This window comes from Leptidea sinapis, chromosome 44 (assembly GCF_905404315.1).
Source record: "Leptidea sinapis chromosome 44, ilLepSina1.1, whole genome shotgun sequence".
Taxonomy (NCBI): domain Eukaryota; kingdom Metazoa; phylum Arthropoda; class Insecta; order Lepidoptera; family Pieridae; genus Leptidea; species Leptidea sinapis.
In genome coordinates this window covers 2,251,890-2,274,499 of record NC_066308.1, presented here as the reverse complement: position 1 = coordinate 2,274,499, position 22,610 = coordinate 2,251,890, and the positions used below count along the sequence as shown (strand labels likewise).

At 36.5% G+C, this 22,610-nt stretch overlaps 2 protein-coding genes across 2 annotated transcripts in view; both read right to left on the bottom strand.

Moving 5' to 3' along the window:
* Positions 1-1,605: 1,605 nt before the first annotated feature.
* On the bottom strand, positions 1,606-2,615 carry LOC126977181 (cell death-inducing p53-target protein 1-like). Its single transcript, XM_050825896.1, has one exon. It carries the CDS (start codon positions 2,559-2,561, stop codon positions 1,818-1,820), a length of 744 nt encoding a protein of 247 aa, XP_050681853.1. The 5' UTR covers positions 2,562-2,615; the 3' UTR covers positions 1,606-1,817.
* Positions 2,616-5,077: 2,462 nt separating this feature from the next.
* LOC126977171 (uncharacterized) overlaps positions 5,078-22,610 on the bottom strand; it is a 50,401-nt gene continuing 32,868 nt past the window's right edge. Inside the window, exons 4-10 of the mRNA XM_050825874.1 lie at positions 19,728-19,855; positions 18,782-19,032; positions 13,518-13,679; positions 11,221-11,353; positions 8,892-9,074; positions 7,860-7,998; positions 5,078-6,975 (exon numbers count right to left, since the gene is read on the bottom strand). Coding sequence (XP_050681831.1) covers positions 6,842-6,975; positions 7,860-7,998; positions 8,892-9,074; positions 11,221-11,353; positions 13,518-13,679; positions 18,782-19,032; positions 19,728-19,855 — 1,130 coding nt within the window. The 3' untranslated portion in view covers positions 5,078-6,841. The remainder of the gene's footprint in view (positions 6,976-7,859; positions 7,999-8,891; positions 9,075-11,220; positions 11,354-13,517; positions 13,680-18,781; positions 19,033-19,727; positions 19,856-22,610) is intronic.

The window sequence follows — 22,610 nt, the reverse complement described above, 5'->3', positions numbered from 1 at the left end:
ATAACTTTATCGCCATTCCAGATGATGCCACTATTGAAGTTGTAACAAATCTTACAAGTTCAATTGTGGCAAAATATGAACGCAACAGAATCTATGATCGATAGAAATGAGGATATGTAAATACATATAATAATAATAATATTGACACACTTTTTACACAAATTATCTTGCCCCAAGTTAAGCATATATAGCCTGTGTTATGGGTTACAAGACAATGATATATTTAATACAATATACTTACTTAAACATACATAAATTCATATAAACATACATAGATACATTTAAACATCCATGACTCGGAAACAAACATCCATATTCATCATATAAATGCTTGCACCTACCGGGATTCGAACCCGGGACCTCTAGCTTAGTAGGTAGAATCGCTAACCACTCGGCTATACAGGTCGTCAATATACATGTGTAAATGTTCTAAAACGATTTTAAGAGGTTTGATATTAATAAGCTTGACTAGGATAAACACAAAGGTAAGGAATTTAATACAAACAAAAACCACTAAAATACACTAAAAATTGATGATTAGAATCTTAAAATATTGGCAATTTTATCGTACGTTATCGAACAAATAGATAACAGAAAATTTTACTGTAGATAAGGTGCAAAACATTGTGCAATTTTCCCTTGTTAGAAGATAAACCATAAGCAAAATATTTTGCAAGGGTTTAAAAATTTAATTTTCACTAGCAGGGGCATGCTTTACATATAGGCAATTAGGCAATGCCTGCCTTATATAGGTCAGTAAATTAATGTACACCAATGGTATTAAAGTTAATTTAGTTCCGTCAATATTTATCCAAAGTTCTATTGAACAACCCACCCAGTAAGTTTGCCGTTACACTAAGTAGATCTACACTCTACAGTGCCTACCTTGGTAGAAAACCAATGCAGGCCCCTGCAAAAAAGGCCAATCACTTACGTTGATACTTCTAAGTGTCTATCCGTCTCGCTTTTTAACACGAGACTTGAAGCGATAAATTGATTGTAATTGGTTGCCATTATAACAATACTTTCAGGAACAAAAACATATCGAATTTTATTTTATTAACGAAACTCGAGGTGTCAGAATCTGGCTCATATTTAACCGGTTGTTTTACGATAATTACCCGGTTCTATCCTCGCTCATTGATATGATACATTTTTTTATGGAAAAGGAAGAGGTCAACTGATTTAAAGTGATCACCAAAATGCCCAGTCACCTGGTGTTAAGCGATCACCGCCGCCCAGATTCTCTTGCAACACCAGAAGAATCACAGAAGCGTTGCCAGCCTTTAAGGAAGTTGTACACGCTTTGTTTAGAGGTACCCATGTCGTATCGTCCCGGATAAACCGGTCGTTCCTTGTGCAGTGCTTATTCCACAGCTTTGTAGTACTTCGAAGAAAGTTCCTTGAAAACCGCACTGTGGAGGAACGCCAAACATCCACATAGTGGACATGATATCCTAATTTGAGGCGTGTTGTGCGAAGGTGGATTTTGCACGAATTCGAAGGTGTTACAAGAGAATATGGGCCATGGTATTCACATACCATCCGGAGTCCTCTATGTATGTATACGGGTATGTCCTCGTCATTAAAAAAAAAACAACATAATGTAAATTCAACAGTCTTTTATTTGTTTTTTTACATTTTTTCATTGTGTTGAAAACAAGCGATGAAAATCCGTATTAAAGCCTTCCTTTAAGATATCTTATACTTATATCATGAAAACAGCTCGTTGGAACTCCAGTATCTTCTTTCCTTGACGCGGTACAGAATTTAGTTGAATAAACATCATAAGTAAGTTATCAGACCTATCCAACCACTCAACTTAACCTGCATAAAACATCATAGATCGTATGTGATACTTCAGCGCCCGCGAAACCGATATAACAGCATTTATGACTCGGATGGACTTTCCCTGGAGTCAATGAGAGCTGGTGTCTCGCTCTGCCAATATATAACGTTTCTCCCGTTGCTGTTTTTCCTCCAGGTATGGCGCTAGGTGGGACATTGCCATTCGAAGATGGTACCCATCTTAAGCTTTCTGGTTTTGCGCAAAGAACCTCAATATTCTGGACTGGAACTTCTTTTCCATTATACATTACTGACGCAGCGTTATGTCTGACCGATAATTTCCCAGGAATCAGATCTCCACAGTTCCATGCTCTTATCACCCACAAGGGACTTCCATCCCATCCTTCGTGGCCTCCCAGAACTGCTTTCCCAGATAAATGTCCCGCTGTAGTAGAAGTTGTTGGTACCCAGTTAAACTCTCCAGAAAGTTCAGCAATTTGCACTTTGTCCGTTTGGCTCGACGAATCAGATCCGTGGTAAATGTGGTTTGTGACGTAAGTGGGTTGTGATGTTTCAGCTGCAGGAACTGGCATAATAGGGACTGGTACCATGACTGTCCCGGGGACGTAGTACGGGTATGGTACTTGTGGAGGGTGGCCGTGTTCTGGGGGTGGATAAGGCCAGTGGGGTCTAGGATGGTTCCCAGAACCCCATGGAGGGGGTGGCCCCCCATAATATGGCGGAGGAGGTGGTCCGTGAGGTGGATAACTCATTGTAACACTTTTTAAACACAGGGTAATAAAAACTTTTTGCTAGCAATGTTCTGTTGATACTGTGGTTAATTGTAAAAGACCTTATTTATAATGTTAGATTATGATGGCGGACAATCTTATCTGTATTGATAAAAGCCGATATAAGTGTGAATCATTTATCAAGAACTACTAATTCCCGATAAGCTGCTGATAGATCTATTTGCTGAAAAGGTGAAATAATGTTTTGCTTTCGTTGTTAGTCATCCTGATTTTTCATTGTGAAATATTAAAAGGATTCATATGCCAAAATGAAGATTCAATGTCTTTTCATATAGATGAGCGCATGACACTCAGAAATCGAGCGCAGTTTTATGGCGAATTATAATTTTTGTTTATTTAAAAATTATAACAATTTGTATTTATTTATCAAATAAAGCTACTTTAATGTCAAGAAAATTACACTATCTAAGAACAATTATAGCTTTTTTACTAATTCATTCACAGAACAGAAAAAAATAGTAGAAGTGGCATCATGTCATTTTACTATGGAAAACGATGTCGCCAAACTTACACATTTATCTATTAAGTATAATACACACACTAATTTCTTCTTTATGATAGGCCTAAATTCACAATCACGAAAAAATTTATATCAATTTCAAACTTAAAACATATCCGCTAATCTCCTAACTTTTTCTTAAATTGCCAAATAACATATAAAAACTTGAAGTAATAAGAACTCTATAACCATAGATTGACTTCTGTCAAAATACCTAGTGTTGTACGAAAATTAATAAACTTATCGATAATTTAATGAAAACTGAAATGCTTAATTTGGGGCAAGATAATTTGTGTAAAAAGTGTGTCAATACTATTATTACTATTATATAATTGATATTGCATTGCATTTATTATACGAAAAGAAAAGGTTTTTGTATAAGTATTCATCGTAATTCTATATAAACCCAGGGGCCAGTATGACATAAGATTTTATAAACCGTACTGCCTCCAAACGTAATGCGCGTGCGGAAAGAAAATTTCCAAAACAACACAAGCACACAGTAACGAATGATTAAAAAAAAGAGAAGCTAGAAGTAGTAATAAAGTATTAATAATCTTGTTAGTCTTATGATATAAGATATTTTATAATTTTTTTTACCATGAAAAAAAAATTGTAAATTAATAAATCCTTTTTCAGTGCTTTGTACACATTATTTAAATTATATTATGTAGTTCATAGAACTAAATTTTTGGTTGAAGTTTAAAAAAATATAATAATTTTCGTTTAATGTTCTATGGAGTCCTCATAAACGAAATACAGTTCGTTCTAAAGTACCATAACCCAGTACTAAAAATACACATTAAAACTTAAACGGCTGTGCAATTAGGTATTATGAACTACAAGACTCGACAGATGTTTTCCTGTGCAAATAAAAAGTTGTTTATTATAATTTTGTGAATTCATGTTAACGTAAAGTATGAGAGAAGTTCAGCAAAACTCATATAATTTGTTTTCATAAGTAGTGTTGCCATAATCATACGCTAATCTAAAAAAAGTGGGTGTGTACTTATGTATGCACGCAAGAATTTACTTCTTTGGCCTAACGAAACAAATATCATTAAAATTATCTATGCCTCGTTGATGCTTTGAAGATGCTATTCTACGATGTTAGAAAGAACAATTTTGTAAAAATAGTGCAAAGATGGCTTTGACGATTAGCTATTAAATAATGAATACGGCTGTATGGGCTTGAACCCTTTGCCTGTCCTAATAATAGACGATCCAGGAAATTTTAGGAACTTTTGTGTTGCAGTGATCGCATCGCGCATCTTAAAATTTCACTCTCATAATTTTTTCATAACGCGCCTAAAGAAGTATAACTTCAAATGTTTCACAATTTCGCATTTATTGCAAGTAAGAGCGATATATTGATGTCCTTCGGGCTTCCAACATCATCATCATCGAAGACGTCCACTGCTGGACAAAGGCCTCCCCCAAAGATCGCCATGACGATCGGTCCTGCGCTGCCCGCATCGATTTATCTTGACCAGATCGTAAGTTCATCTTGCTTTCAATTTGCCGTAGGATCGCTCAAATGATGTTATCCCGAAGTTATTAGATTTTGTTTCGAATTATTCTGAATTAGACTGGCTTCACATATCGGCAATGGCGCTCTGGATTCATAAACTGAATTCATATTATTAATTCAGAAGGCCTAGAATACCATACAATACCAATGCTCCATAGACATTCAGATCTTTTAAGATTATGAATTTCTCTTTGTTTCCGAATCGGAATATTTAAGTAGGTCTACCCCTATTCAACGAAAAACGAAGTTCAATTGAAGTTAGGCGCCGTAGCTAGTGAAATTACTGGGCAAGTGAGACTTAACATCTGATGTCTCAAGGCGACGAGCGCAACTGTAGTGCCGCTCAGAGTTATTCGCTTTTTCATTTATAATATAAGTACCTACAGATTATGCTATGTTCTATGCAAGTCGACGCAAATTTAGGGTATCATAATAAAACAAAATTAATATCCTTACATTTATTTATTTGACGAAATACATTTTTATTAATAAATAACTTTCAGAATAAATATAAAGACAATACAAACTTTAATACTTATATTATTAAAAATATTTTACAATAATTATTAATCTTTACAAATATAATATTATGTTAAATGAATGGCTAAGTTTATAGCGAAAACCATACCATTTCATTGTTTTACGTTTTGAGCATTGAGTTGATATAATTTAGATTAATTTATGTAATACATTATATAGGTATATATAACTTCTTAATGTCGATACATATGATAGAAAATAAAGTCAATTTATTTTCGAATTGTTGTTCATTAAAGTGATAACCCTCACTTCTGGGATTAAATACACAAATAAAATTTAAAAACAAAATTTATAAACGATGCGGGACTCGAACCCGCAACCTTTCGCGTTCCGTGAGAGCGCTCTTTCCACTGAGCCAACCATAATGTAGATACTGTGGATGAAACCACAACCTTAGAGTTGAACAAGACATACAAGATTTATCAACGATATGTCACTTGAACACTTGGCGCAGTGGAAAGAGCGCTGGCAAGGAATGTGAAAGATCGCGGGTTCGAGTCCCGCATCGTTCATAAATTTTGTTTTAAATTCCTTTTGTAGAATAATTTAGAACACAATCCCTTAGATAAATTATACATCTAGATAGAGTCTATTGCTATTAGACAACCGATAAAAACAAGCCAGGAATATTAGTTTAGTTTGCGTGACGAGATAAGTCTTACACTCGCGATTTGTATGACACGGTAATTGTGCATGCATTGCTCAAAATAGAGGGTAACTCTACATTAAATTTTTTTAGACGTCTTCACAGCTGTCATAATCTATATAAACGTATAAATGATCTAGGCACAAATCCTAAAACCTCAAGCTATGGAATATATTAATGGTGATATTATTGGGTTCAAGGAATAGCCTCGCAAATTAGATATTAAATTTAATCTTGAATGTGGCGGAACTAATGAAAAAGTATTATTCATTAGACAATGTTACAAAATAAACAGATAATAATAACAAGGACACTACTCACATGAGTAAATTAAATAGTATGATTATTAATATTTTCCTTAGATTAAGGTCGGACTACATTAGAGCAGCGCATTGCGGCGCGTAGCTTCGCGTCGCTTGACGGTACCAATCGCATTAAAACTGCAGTAAACAGCAGCTCACGTCATATCTATACCATTTCGATACCAGATAGTGATGTGAATTTGGTCATAATTTCTTTGATGTACACAGAGAAAGAACGATGTATGGAAAAGAAAAAAAATAGAAGAAATGGATAGCTCACAATCCAAGGCTTGTTTCACATATGAAGAAGGACACAGGACGCTATAAATAACAATACTCAAGCGACACGCCTCTTGAGGCGCTGCGCGTCAAAATATTCTCTCAGAGGTAACTCTATCACGACGCATAGTGCAGCACCCCAGTGACACATGTACTATACGGAATGATTGAAATAATATTTCGTCGCTTTGTGCTGCGCTGTGCAGTGCCGCTCTAATGCGGTCCGGCCTTAATATCAAGCAAAGAAAAACTCTTGTAACGTATTATTATATGTTACCTATCTATCAACATTGAATCTGTAATGAATGGATCAGCACATAAAAACTGCAGAAGACTTGTTTTTATTCTGACCAGCTTTTTTCTTTATTTACTCATAAGGCTTAATATTCTTGTTCAGAAAAATATAGTTTACATGTTCAGTACAGCATCTTAGCACCACCAGCATCAGGTCAGCACCACTGCTCTGAAGACACACCTATTGCCATCCATCAGCGCTGGCCACACAAATGATTTGATGAGATCTGAACGTCTGTCGCTACTCTCGTTGTATCGTGAATGTTTGTCTGGGTTCATCACCACTGGAATAAAGCATGGTTATTAATATTAGCTAGAGTTAAGGTCTCCTTCATAGGTCTTAAAGTTTACAATAAAATTCAAGACAAAACACACATTCAAGAAATATACAAAACTTCTTTTTTTCTTGTAAGCCTTCGGGCTTACTATAGCATAGTAAAAATATAGAGGACTAGCTGCTATAGCTATTTATTACGTATTTTGTTTATTTACTTAAATTGTAACTGAAATGATTTGTAAAAAGATGAAGCTGTGAGTGTTGATTTAAGAGAGTGTCAATGAGGTTCTTGCCACTTCTTCTCATCAAAGCTCAACCTTTTCCGAAGTGGCGGTTAATATAAAAGCAACGAAAACTTCGTCATTTCCTAAAGTACACGAATAAAGTGATTTTGATTTGATTCTTGTTAAAATTAATCTGGCCGTCGAGCTATGTGTCCTGCCCACTGCCACTTCAGTTTCGCAACCAACTGTCTACCTACATCGGTGACTTTGCTTCTCCAACGGATCTCCTCATTTCTAATTCGATCTCGCAGGGAGACACCGACCATTGCCATCTCCATTGAACTCTGCGCGACAGTGAGCTTCCTCATAAAGCTCATACTTAGCGACCACGTCGGCGTTCCATATGTCGTCACTGGCATCACACACCGGTTAAAAACCTGCTTGTTCAACGGCAGTAAAGTCCTCGAACGGTACCGGAAGACGTAGTGTTGGTAGTTCCGCCACAAGATGGAACGACGATCTGGACAAGATTGCCAAAACAGGTTGGTTGAGGGCAGCGCAGGACCGATCGTTATGGCAATCTGTGGGGGAGACCTTTGTCCAGCAGTAGACGTCTTCCGGCTAAAATAATGATTACGAAAATTAATAATTTTATGTTCATTAGTACCTGGTGTGAAGTCTGTGTCGATTCTCAGCGGCGGAGAGTGAAGTGAGAGTGGCCACGCCGCACGGCAAGCTGAAGCAACAAGGGCGTGTAACGCTCCGCAAGTGGATAAGCTGCGATATTCACTCAGCGTTTTCGTAATCTGCAAAACAGAGGTTTCTGGGAATCTATTGTCTAGGCAGGTCCTGTACACCACACAAAAAGATATCGAATTTATATATTTATTTTTAATCGATTAACTTTACTGTTTTTTGGCTAGGAACCCGATCATTTCAAAATAAATAGAAATACTCATTAGTCCGAATCAAACCTGAACTGAATATTTTTTTTTACATTGCTCCTTTTTTGCCAAAAATATTTTAATCAACTGGAGTAATTGCGGCAATGTAAGGATATAGCAGTCGAAGCTTATGGTAAAATTTATGGGATGTTCCATATTTCGGCTTTATTTTTATACAACGTGATTTGTCTATATGTTTAGAACGTCACTGTAATAAACAATGGAAGATGAAACAGATTTTAAAGTGAAGGAAACACGTTCGGTTATCAGCCTTATTATTATTATCATAAACAATTTGTTATTTTTAAAGTGATAACCCGACGTTTCACGAGCTTTCCAGATCTCGTTTTCAGGGGGACTGCACATAAAATGAGTCAAAGATAGTATTTGTCATAGTTTTCATTATGAAGTTTAGCGCCATTTATTGCCTATTTGCTGTAGACAGATGGTTTTTGGCAAAATTTACTGACAGTGTCCTCTTCTTTTATTGTATGTGTAGTTGTGGCTTTTAATTTAGAGATTATTGGATTCCAGGTGTTAGATAATTTTAGACCGTCGTCTCTATTGAAATTTGGGTATTTTTTTTTTACATTTCAATGGCTTCTCGACTTGGGAGAAATCTATTCTCTTTTACCAAAACTTTTGGTTGGTCGAACCGGAAGTAGCGATTAGGACGGTCTGTTATGTGTTCACATACAGTTGACTTAGAGTGACGTCTGTGTTTGATATCCGCAATGTGTTAGAACAATTCTTACCTGATTTATCACGGTCCTCTCAGCTTCACCCAACGGGAATGTATCTGCCGTTGTCCTCATCAGCCTCATTGCTGATGAAACGAAACTGGTGATGGCTGGTGAGTTCTCATTCTCACAGCCGAGCAGAGTCTTCACCTCGCTGATGCGGCGGTCTCGGAGACTGATCACCGCTCGGAATGAGAGCTGTAAATCATGAAAAAGAAGGCTTGATAGAACTTGATCAAGGCTACAAATAAACAAATTATTAACGATGCAGGACTTGAATTGAGTTCCGTGCGAGTTCTCTTCCAACTGAGCTAACCGTTCGAGTAGGTACCTACACTCGCCTCGCATGACTTTGAGCGGGATAGCTTCGTCTAGAAACAAAACAACCCAAGCAGGCAAGCACCGACTTGACACCATCTCTTCGGACTTCGGCCTCTCGGTCTTTTCTCCCCTACCTTCCCAGTCACAATCAGTCTTTCAAGACTATTTTCACTTCTACGAGCAATGTGCCCAAAATATTTCAGGATTCTTTCTAGGCAAATCTGAGACAACCGCTGATTTTTTTTAACCCTGAGCTCTTTCGAGCCAGAGACATTTGTGCGGTGAGCTGTGCAAGGAATCCTGAGCAGGCAACACCACATTTCGAGGGCGTCAACTCCCAATACAGATATAAGCTTTACGATTTAAATAATAAGATATGAACAATATGTTATGTTTTTGATTTTGAATTGAATTGAATTTTGTAACGAGGCGGTACTCGAACGGTTAGCTCGGTTGGTTAGAGCACGTCCCGCAGTCCCCAAATCCCGCATCGTTCATAAAATTTTGTTTTTCAAATTTTACTTGTGTATTCATCCGAGAAGTGAGGGTTATCACTTTAAAAACATATTGTTTAGATTTACAAGAGCGACATCTCAAGTCAATTTCCTAATATGCAAATATTGGGGTTGAGCAGGTTATCAACTGTAAAGTAGATCCTGTAGATGAAGCCACAACCTGAGAGTTGAACAAATCAAACAGAATTTTGTAACGAGGCGGTAGAGAGTTAGAGCACTGGCACGGAACGCTGGAGGTCGTGGGTTCGAATCCCGCATCGTTCATAAAATTTTGTTTTTCAAATTTTATTTGTGTAATAAGATATGAACCGCGGGACAGGTTGATCGAATACCATTAAGACCATGCTCGATAGTTGGTTATTGACATACGAATAGGCTAAGGATAAAAGGCACTTGATTATAAATAATATAAATATATTTAGTCAAAATAGATTCCATTAGATTTCTTTTAATTGAATCACTACCATGGCACGAATAGGGCTCCGAAAGAAAATTTTACCTTACCAGTGGGTGGCAACTTTAACAGGAAGCCGGCCAGGTTATGAGCAATTTCTGCCGTGAAGCAGTAATGTGTAAGCATTATTGTGTTTCGGCTTAAAGGACGTCGTTGCTACTGAAATTACTGGCTAAATGGAACTTAACATCTTATATCTCAAGGTGACAAGTGCAATTGTATTGCCGCTCAGAATTTTTGGGTTTTGCAAGAATCCTAAGCGGCTGTGCATTGTAATGGGCAGGGCGTATCAATTACCATCAGCTGGACGTCCTGCTCGTCTCGTCTCTATTGTCATAAAAAAAGAAAATAAACAGTGCAAGAAACTCTTTTTAAAACCATAAATTACAATCATAATCTAGATTCTTGTCCATAGACTTATAGTTCACTAGCGTGTAGACGATCCGACAGTCCGAATATATTTGTTTATGTGTGCGTTAACTAATGATTAAATATTCAAAATACTAAAGAGCTAATGTCCAGCGTGGCTGACTGTTTACAACTTGTTAACCAAAATCGGTTACAGTAACTTATTGCAAGTCTATGATCTAGTCCCACGCTAGCTCATAGTTTTGATAATCTGCTATTGTATATTAAACTTTAAAAAAAACTACGTTTAAGAAAACCGACTTCAAAAACTGAAAAGTATAAAATAACTAAAGATTTAATTTTATATACCTCTCATGCAATCCTTATACTTTTAATTTTAATAAAATTATTTATAATATGTACTACCTATTGATAGGGCTTAAGTCGGTGCTAAGCCAAATGTACCTACACTCTCCACGAGTGACTTTGACCAGATAGCTTCGTCTGGAACCAAACAACCCTAAAGCACCAGCCTACCCAGGCATACATAAAAAAATACCAATCAAATTGAGAACCTCCTCTTTTTCGAAGTCGGTTAAAAACAATAATAAGTGACAACGTCTAAAACTCGACTGGGACTTTATTAAAAAACAACATTTCTCAGGCCGTCAAGTCGATAATATTTTTTATAACTGGCAACACTCACCACAACCACAGAGAATATAATCTTGTATTTAAGATGCGGGGTGTGACGTAGTTCCTCCAGCGTACTAAGAGCTGCTAATGTTTCATTGGCTGCCAGGGACCAAACTGCAGCATACTGTGATACCAACTTGTCTCTGAAATCATTAAAATATAAATTAATAGTAGTTAAAAATAAACTAAGAAACACGTTTTTTACGCACTGAGCTAAAAATATTGGTTTCGTTATAAAAGTGTTATTTTTAGTTTTTTTAAGGTATTATTTGCATTGTTGAATTAAAATTCTCTTTTGGTATTCAAAAATTTACTAACATTAGATAAAAAGGTTTAAGATAATGGTTGAAAATTTTAAAATTACATTAATTCGTGCCTTATAGACGATAGATCAAAATTATATAAATTAAAATTTTTTTTTTGCAATTTGAATAATGGAATAATTTTATCAAATTAATGTATTATCATCGCTCCTCGATAAATCTACGAAGTTTGAACGTAATCTGGCCGTTTAAAGTTGGTCAAAATCGCGCCCAAATAAGTCGGTTACAAAGATACATACATACATACAGGTGAAGCTAATAAAAGCGTGTAAAATAAGTAAGGTTGTTACTATTGATATTCTATCATTTCATGTAAGCAGAATTTTAATAAATAATCGTATTTGTAGGTATATTTTAATAATAATTATGACTGTTCATTGTCAGTACATTTATGAAAAATTAATATACGTTCACAAAAATCGTCACCTTTTTGTTCCTAATAATGATTTTCATTATTATAGCACTAGAAATAAGGGATTACTTGTAACTAATTATAGTATGCTTCATAAGATACATAATAGCTTTAAGGGTAAATGTATACACTTTTATAATAAAGTGCCAGCCAATGTTCAGGCATTATCAATAAATAAATTTAAATGTTTTAATAAATAATGGCTCTGTCGTAAGTCATATTACTCCACAGCTGAATATCTAAGTGATCGGACAGCCTGAAGAAAAGAAAACAAAAAAAAATACTGGGAAAGTTTCTTGCGCCGCTTTTTCTCTCTCAGAGCGCCTTTTGTTTCCGTAGCGGTAGTTGTATCTAGTATATTAGAAATGACATCAAAAAGAATCCTAAAGGAATAAACTTTTGAGAAAATAAATGTCTTTTATACGTTCTTATGCCTTTTAAAGAGTATAAAGTATGGACATCGTCAGTAGTGTGTGTCACGAATTAGGGAATCAAAGACCAAAACGAACCAGACGCCGCGTGGACAGATTGATGTACTATTAATGTCAAGTATCAATGTGTCAAGAGTTCCTCGCCGCCTCCGCAGTCCCGCCGCGACCACGATACATGCAATTGCATCGTCGACAAAAGTTTAAAAACATATATTAAAGAGTATAGCTGAAAAAACGAAGAATAACCTTAATAGTAACGTTTCGCTGAACCTCCGTCTTTAAGCGGGCGGTCTACATTCTGTAGATAGTTTTTGTATTAGCACTGTTAATTTTTTCATATTTTTGAAATATTCAATATTTTAAGCATTTGTCTATTTTTCGCTAAAAGCGGTTTAAATATATCATTAAATTTGATGAAAAATTATGGAAGGAATTATAGTAAAGGTGGTGGCGTGGAATTGTGGACTGTAATGGCTGGTGCAAAAATTATAAGTAGGTGGTGTAAGTACTTAAATCAGGATATATGACGCAAGCAAGGCAACGTACCTACCTTATTGGATAAGCTCCTTCTCCAATTATGTCACTTACTAACCACTTTGAAAGCAATGTCGATATCTCAATTTAGCTTCCGTAATTCGTGAATTTTTATTTGGCTTTATGAAATCCGCTAGCGCCATCTCTCTTTCTATCCTTTCACCGCGCAGGCGACACTTCACGCTATTTAAAATCAACGAAGCCTTGAGACACGCACCCGCAAGTCACCCGCTTGCTCCGCATCTCGCAAATTAACGCACCGCGAAACCAATTATGAAGTTTTGAGGAAAACCGCCAGAACCCATGGGAGTAAATCAAAGACCGGAACAAGTGTCACCGGCAGTGCAAGCTTCATCAGATCAGTTCCTAATTCCATTCCATACAGTCCACTTTTTCGCAAGAAGTCCACTGGCCTTTGGCTGTATTGTTGAACTGAGAGTGGTATTCACAGGTACGTAGAAGCGGTAAAAAAGATACTGAAGGAGGAGTGGGATACTAGGAGAGACACACAAAATAATATAAACACATATATATATTACGCGCAACCAAATGGAGATATTAAAAGCTAACTCAGCAAAATGTTAATAATTACAGCTTTTCTTGTTACCTGTCAGGATGTTGGTGAGAATCATCGCTGTCTGAATGATATCCATCGCTAGCGGAGTCTGTTGGTGATCTTGGAGTCTCCACTGGGGGCTGAGGCTCGTTCATCTGAGATAGCACGGCGGCACATCCTCGCGAATAGCTCATCAACACACCAGCTACAGGTCTGCAAGGATATTGTTAGGGTGTTAAAAAAGAAAAAAGATGGTAAAACAAACAAATTTAATGTAAAATTTTTATTATAAAAGGTGTAATATTCAAAGTCTGGATTACAAGAAAATAGACTAGGAATGTGGCAGTCACATATTCAAACTGAAACGCAAAGCCAGTAACACTGATATTTATCTTTAGCAAGTGATCAGCTTCAGTCGTACCGATATTTAGCTTTAGCAGATCATCTTTAGTTGCACTGGAGTCAAGGTGTTGTGGAACTTTACTCGGTATGTCAACAAAGAACTTGTCAAACACACGACCTACTTCAGTTTTATCATTAATTTCTATACCGTTTACATTTAAAATAATATTTTTATCTATAAGTATTAAATTTACCCGATTGATATAAAAGTTAAATTTAAAGTCTGTTTGGTCCGTATTTAATGCGCTTCCATACCGTTCAAACGATTGCGTTGAAACTTTGGCAAGTTTTTGCTTGCACTAGGTTACGGTAAAAAACACGAGGAAACTTACACAAACGCATGATAAAATTAGAGCTTGAGTGTATCGTTCATCAAGTTTCACGCGAAGAAAACTACAGGCTCAAAAAGAGCTTGAACTCAAGGATTTTTCACGCAAAGAAGACCAGAATACACAATCCAGTCGGAGGCTCATTTGCACAGGATTCCGGTTAGATTATGGGTACCAACCACCATGGCGCCTATTTCTGACGTGAAGTAGTAATGTGTAAGTATTATTTTGTTTCGGTCTGAAGGACGCCGTAGCTAATGAAATTATTCTGGGCAAATGAGATTTAACTTATGTCTCAATGTGAAAAGCGCAATTGTAGTGCCACTCAGAATTTTTTCAAGAATCCTGAGCGGCACTGAAATCTAGCGTTTTTAATATTTAGTCATGTCTGAGGACGAAAAAGGGGGATGATATTCCATATATAGAAGTTTATAAAAATCTTTTAACCACATCAGTTTGTATGTATTATTTGCAAAGTGAGAATATTAAAAACAAAAAAATGCTGCCCAGAGTAACTAATTAAACTATTGCACGTGAACGATGTCGCGAGTAAAAGCTAGTTTAAAATAATTCTGTCAACGACATGGCGCGGGCGGCTCAAAAGAATTGTGTGTAAACGGAAGCGCACTTACTATAAAAAATATGTTACACAATAACTTTCATCTACAAAACATGGGAAAGATAAGGCGATACTATTGTTGCGTAGTTCATACCGACTTGCTAATTGTTAGTAATCATGGTTAATTTTTTAGATTAACTATTGTTTAGTACAGAGATACGGCTCGTATTCTAGAAATAGTCATAACATCTAGTACATATTATTCAATAAATTTTTTGAAGTGAATGCTTCTTTAGCTGCGTTGAGCACTCTTTTTGGGATGGATATAAAATGTTAAACTGGCGTCAGGACACGTGACCTGATCGAAAATTCGTAAGACAGTCGATGAAGTAATGGATGAAAGTTGATTTTTCTGAGCGATAAACTTTTTAATATAAAATAAGTAATTGAAATCTGAAGTGTTAAATTTATTATGCAGTATATTGTCATTTTTGTGTACGATAGCGCAATAAATGAATATTGTCTTCAATTAGCTATCCAACGTTGAAATGCTGCCAGTATTCTTGGTACACTTCCCCGAAAGGGTAGTTTTAATTTAATGTAATAATCTTAAATATTGTTAATATAATTAAAATCATTGTGTTGTTTTGAATAATTTTATATAAATATATAATATTATACTAGTTGACCAGGAAAACTTTTCTTTGCCATATAAATTATTTTTAATGTTCGACTATTTTCTCTCCGACAGAAGCAGAATTTTCATTCGAAAATTGCTCCGAGCATTTGCAGAACATAGATTTATTTCGTACTCAATTATAGCCTATGTGCTATTCTGACGTGTAAGCTATATTATTGCAAAATTTCATTAAAATCCATTCAGTAGTTTTTGTGTGAAAGAGTAACAAACTAACCATACATTCCTAGTAACTTTCGCATTTATAATATTATTATGATGCATATTTAAACTCCTACGGTTTTTTGCGGCGCAAACATGAATAGCTCGGAGATTGCAGAGGTTTTTTCTTCTTACTCGACACTTATCATTATAAATTATAGCCTTTTTTTTACCAGTGGGAGGCTCCTCTGCACAGGATGCTGACTAAATTATACCGTGAAGCAGTAATGTGTAAGAATTATTGTGTTTCGCTCTGAAGAGCGCCGTAGCTAGTGAAATTACTGAGCAAATGAGACTTGACATCTTATGTCTCAAGGCGACGAGCGCAGTTGTGGTGCAGCTGAGAATTTTTGGGTATTTCAATAATCCTGAGCGGCACTTCATTGTAATGGGCAGGGCGTATCAATTACCTTCAGCTGAACGTCCTGCTCGTTTCGACCCTTATTTTCATTTAAAAAAATATATGTTAACCGTTTTTTTTTATTTCATTAAAAATCCATTCAGTAGTTTTGTAAGTACCAACCCTAGCGCACCGCCCAGACTTAGGTATAATTACAAGGAGATCGCTGAGTTACACTACTGTTCTATTAGTTGTACTGTGGCTGAAGGTGATTGTGATCAATCAGTGTTGCAGAGTTTGTAGCCATAAATAATATGCTATCGTAATTGGATCTGCTACTCAACAGTTGGTATCGTTAACATCAGTTCACGGTGGTTGGTTGTTGGTACGGTATGGTTTGCACGCTCTTTGCGTCGCGTCCGCTTCACAAATCACTAAACAGACTGACCCGTGCGAATATTTCCCACTATGATATCTATATCAGAACAGATATGAGCGATGGCTGGCTCATGCGTCATGCTCGTGAACGGGCGCTGCTTGTGGTGGCAGGCTTCAGATCCTTAAAAGTTATTATATATAAATCTAATATATAAAATTGTCAAGTCGCGGTGTTTGTAGTTAAACTCCTTCGAAACGGCTTGACCGATTCTCATGATCAGACAACATCTATTTTTCATCCCCCTAAATGTTAAGGGTGGTTCACACGGTTTTTTTTAATTTTTTTGACATTTTTTTTTTTAATTTGTTTGATTATGAGTCAGCATTAAAAAATACATACAACTTCAAATTTTCACCCATCTACGATCAACAGTTACTTTTGTATCGCGATTTTAATATCAGCAATACGTTTGCTGGGTCAGCTAGTATATATATATATATATATATAATTTATAACGCCTTATAAAATCCCTACTAATATTACAAATGTGAATGTAAGTTTGTTTGTTAAGCTTTTACGCCAGAGCTACTGAACTGATTTTGATGAAATTTGGTACAGCGATAGACTTGACCTTGGGAAAGGACATAGGAATATGGAATAGGAATAAGACACATTTTATCCCGGAATAATCCAAGTGGGATTTGTGATAAATTGAAATTCACGTCGATGAGCTATAAGCAGTAGATATAGTTTGCACATTGCTATGTGTTTCCTCGAAATAACATTCATATAATATGTTGAGAACGGGAGCGAAAACGGGAACCGAAACTGGAATAGGACCTGAGATAATCTTCAATTACAAACTTGCTTATTATCTGTAAAACTCTTTATCTACGCGGGCATCAGCTAGTCCCTTATAAAATACTTACAGAATACCTTTATTTATGGTATGTGTGGATGATGCAGCTACTGTACTCAATAACTTTTGTATTGTATTATTTTACATTTACTTTTTTGACTTACTCGTGTAAGGCATTGACATTTGACGGTTGAGTATGTTTGTTGCATCACTTTACATACTATATTGTAATTGAAATGATTTGTAAGAGTGGCAATGAGTTTCTTGCTACTTCTTCTCATTAGCTAAACCCTTTACAAATCAGCGGTAGATTCAATAAGGAAGAATATTTTTTTGACATTTATGAGTATCATTTCCGTGACCTACATGAATAAAGTGATTTTGAATTTGTGAATTTGATACAACAGCCGACGTAAGATGTTTGAAGACTACAATATATTTTAAGACTAGCGACGAGTCGCTCGTCCCTAGCGTGCCACGTTCTAGTGAACAAACCTTATTTTTAATGTCACTCTATTGGAAATGTTTGAACCTAAATAGCTTTTGGTACCGACCGCCTAGAAACCCAAAGTCAACTGTTAAAAGTTTTTCTCATCAAGACCTTTCCAACGATATGGGAGTCTGTATCTATAGTGGTTGCAATAATATCCTTTCGATTGAAAGCTGACACCCAACACCAGTAGTTTGATAAAGGCCATACATTCTTTTTAAGAGTGCAATTTTTAATGCAATACGAGGATAGTTGAGCGTACGAGGATAATAGAAATTGTCACCTAATAACATCATACATTCATCATCAGGGCCCTTTTTTATAATGTGTAATATTAATATACCCCAACAATATGTTATGTTTTTAAAGTGATAACCCTCACTTCTAGGATTAATACACAAATAAAATTTGAAAAACAAAATTTTATGAACGATGCGGGATTCGAACCCACGACCTCCAGCGTTCCGTGCCGGTGCTCTAACCAACTGAGCTAACCGTTCGAGTACCGCCACGTTATAAAATTCTGTTTGCTTTGTTCAACTCTCAGGCTGTGGCTTCATCTACAGGATCTACTTTACAGTCGATGGCAGGTTATCGAGGAGGTCGTGGGTTCGAATCCCGCATCGTTCATAAAATTTTGTTTTTCAAATTTTATTTGTTAATATACCCCTTTAATCATTGCTTACTTTACTTCACTACTCCATAAATTGAAGTATTCAAGTTGTAACTCCTCCGTTCTATAAATTTCTTATAAAGTAAAACTAAGTTATATACTTTTTTTTAAAATAAGGGACGAGACGAGCAGGAAGTTCAGTTGATGGTAATTGATATGCCCTGCCCATTTCAATGCAGTGCTGGTCAGGATGATTGAAAATCCCGAAAATTCTGAGACAATTGGCCCAGTAATTTCACTAGCTACAGTACCCTTCAGGCCGAAACACAATAATGATTACACATTATTGCTTCACGGTAGAAATAGGCACCGTTTTGGTACCCAAAATCTAGCCGGCATCCTGTGCAAAGGAGCCAATCAATCAACTCAATAAAAACTCTACTAACCTTGTATCACTCAAGTCTAACGTAGGGTCACTCCTCTTGATCTGCCCGATACAAGCAAGTACTGCCTTGTCGTTGTCAACCCTAGCGGCCAAGGACGCGACTAGTGTTGGGAGCTGCCGCAGCGCTGGCTTGTCGACGATAGTGAGGAGCGACTTGTTATCGATAAGTCGACGTTCGACGTCTGCGTGAGACAACGCTAGAAGGCGCTGATGTGACGATGAAGCTGGGTCTTGATTGACGGTTACTGATGACTGAAAATCGATATTCATTTTATAAAATACACTGAGTTAGAGTGGAATTGTTATGTTATACAGTTAATTCTTTGCATCAACCTGTAGACCTTTAGCGATCATAACTAGACGTTCCTCTACAGACGATTTTCATGGAACTTTTTTCTCGCCATTCGCATTATGGAATGGACTTCCTATCGAGGTGTTTCCATGAACCATTTACATGCATCTTAGAACCTTAAAGATTATTCTGGTGTTGCAAGCGAATTTGGACAGCGGTGATCGTGACCATAAGGTTACCATGCGGTGACCGGTACGCTCGTTTATCCTCCTGTTCCATGAAAAACAAATACTTCTGAAGAGAATTAATATTGTAGAAAGTAGAAGAAACGGGTTATAGATAATCTACATATTTTCTTATAAATAAGAGGGGCCAAACGGGCAAGAGGCTCACGGTATGGGGAGTGGAAAGGCAACCACCCATGGACATCAGCAACAATAGGTGTCAAGAAATGCGTTGTCAGCCTTTAATGTGTAAGTATACTCTTTTCTTAAAGGTCTCTAAGTCGTATCTGTTCGAGAAAACAGCATCCAGTAATTGATTCCACAAAGTGGCTGTCAGGAAGGCAAGAAATTGCTTACAAAACACGCGCAATGCCCGTCGTCAACATGATGCGATGTATGATTAAGAACTTTTAATTTAAAACTCCATTTACCAGTTCATCCAGTTTATGCAGCGCCTGTTTGTACACCTCCACGTGCCTCTGGAGCTCGTTCTTCATCGCGACGTGGAGTGATATCAGGGTTCCTGATCCGTCTGCTGTCAGACCATGGCTGCCAAGACCTAAAGGAGAAATAACAGGCACTTGATAAATTCCATCTTAAGTTTCAGGTTCCCGTGGAATAAAATCAGACCCAAGTTATATTGTCACTGGTATTGCCACTTAATATCGTAAGAATACATTTCCATTCCTCTTCTAACCCTTTAAGTCTAAGTCTTAAACTAAGCGCTTTTGAATTGTCATTAAAGATATTTAAGTAATTTTTAATTACTGACTCCTATATTATGTTCGAAAAAAGTTGAGCTCGTGAGAAGAACATAATATAAGAAACTCAATGACCACCCTTTTCAACCAAATAGAGTAAAATGTAAACTTAACTGAAATGTAAAATGTTGCGCTTTCACGCGTAAACCACTGAACTGATTTCGATGAAATTTATTTCAGAGTAAAATAAAATGTAAAATATACAATTTTATTTTACAATAAACAAAGAAAATAGTTTATAAGGTGCTGCATTCAATATATGAATTGTGTTTAAATAATACCCAATATTTCATAAAAACTAATAAATAATAAATTGTATAAATATAAATTATCGTATATTGGATGGATCAACCTTTAGCGCTTGAATTCATTATATACGATGCTTCGTGAATATGATGGTCGTGATTACTGTCATAATTAGCAATCATAATAGAATGACTGGTAGGTATGTAAAGTAGATCATGCTTTCTTAATATTCGATTTGGAGTTCGTAACGCAATCATGCAGAGGAGTTCAAGACAATCCACCACACTTTGGCATTTTTTTACAAGAAACGTAATATCAATCGAGTCTCTTCTAAGCTGGAGTAACAGTAATAGTAACAGATGAAATTGATGTACACAGCCAGATAGTTCGATCTGATACTGTATTGAAATTCAACTGAAAAGTGTTTAAGTACTTTTGTTTGGATTCATCTAGAAGCTAAATCTATAGCTTCAAGTACTTGCAGTGTCTGTCATGTTTTTGAGAGGTTATTTAACTAATTTTTAATTTTTTGTTAAGAATCCCTGGGTGCGGCAACGCTACCACAAACGAAGACGAAGTGTTGGAAGGTCCCCCACAAGATGGACCGACGATCTGGTCAAGATAGCCAGAATATATTAGATGAGGGCTGCGCAGCACCGATTGTCTTGGAAATCTTTGGGGGAGGCCTCTGTCCAGCAGTGGACGTCTTCCGGCTGATGATGATGAAGTACTGGCAGGCAGTAGGTATTAGATGTAAGGTTTAATCCTTATCAATCTCCACAATTTTTCTTTTATGAAAATAAGGGACGAGACGAGCAGGACTTTGAGCTGATTGATACGCAATACCCATTACAATGCAGTGCCGCTCAGGATTCTTGAAAAACCCGAAAATTCTGAGCGGCACTTGCACAATTGCGCTCGTCACCTTGAGACATAAGATCTCATTTGCCCAGTAATTTCACTAGCTACGGAGCCCTGCAGACCGAAACACAGTAATGTTTACGCATTACTGTTCTTTGTTGCTATTGTTGTGGTACCCATAATCTAGCCGGCATCCTGTGCAAAGGGGCCCCCCCCCCCCCCCACTGGTAAATTTACTGAGGAAAGGGTTTGACAGTCGGGATGCCAGACAACGAACGGGAGTAGATGAGAATCTTCCAATTCCGTCTAAGATATAATTGTAATTCAACTTGTATTACTTAATAATACAACATCCGTTTTCCGTAAACGGTCAGTAAACAAACATTACTTAATCGTCTTTAGGAAATAGTTTAAAATTTACAACATCCTGTGTTACTTATTACCGGTATCCTCTTATTAATTTCAGGGTTGCCACGAAGGATTTTTTTGTAGGTAAAAAATACACTAATAAATGAAAAATTAAAATTTCATTAGATATTAATCATTTGATTTATGTGTTAATGCATTCCGTTTTTCTGCAACTCATATATGTAAATCCAACTACATCGGACCCATTGCTCTGTGAATGGCTGGATCATTTGGCGTTGCGTAGAGATTTGATTCATTGTGTGTCTTCTACCGCATTTTATCATGGGGACTGTTCCGAAGAGCTGTTAACTTAATTCCTGCCGCCGAATTCCACCTTCCCACGACACGCCACAAGTTAGGATATCATCCCCACCATCCGGATGTGTGGCGGTCCTCCACAGTGCGGTTTTCAACGAGCTTTCTTCCACGTACTACAAAACTGTGGAATGAGCTTCCTTGTGCGGTGTTTCCGGGACGATACGATATATATACTATTCCATAAAAAAAAACTAGCATCAAAGTGATTCTACCTTACTTAGTATCTAGATCTGTCCTTGTCGAACTTGCTAGAGAGTTGTTAAACCGGTGTTTTATTAAATATGCAATTCACATGAAAGCTGAATTAGAAATCTGTCCATTCCTTGTCAATATGCGTAAGTAATACAACATTGAGTCAGTCTGGGAAATAATCTTTGTAGCCCAGTGCTGAAGCGTTTGAAAATGATAAAAAGAGAAAAAAAAAGAGTTGGATTAAACCCATTGAAAACGGGAGAGAATATAATATAAATAAAAGGAAAAATAAATTACGGACGATCTGAGGTCGGGAAGTGGAAAAAGGTGGGGGTGTTGTGAAAACGGTTTACCTCGATTTCCGGCAAAACTGTAAATCCTATGGAAAATAGTTAAATGACAAAGTTGTAGGTAATAAAAAGATCTACAACTTTTGATTGTACATTTTTTTCACATAACCTCAAAATTTATGTGATAAATTAAATAATATAAAGCGTGTAAAAAAACAACGTGTTGGTTTTCATTTTT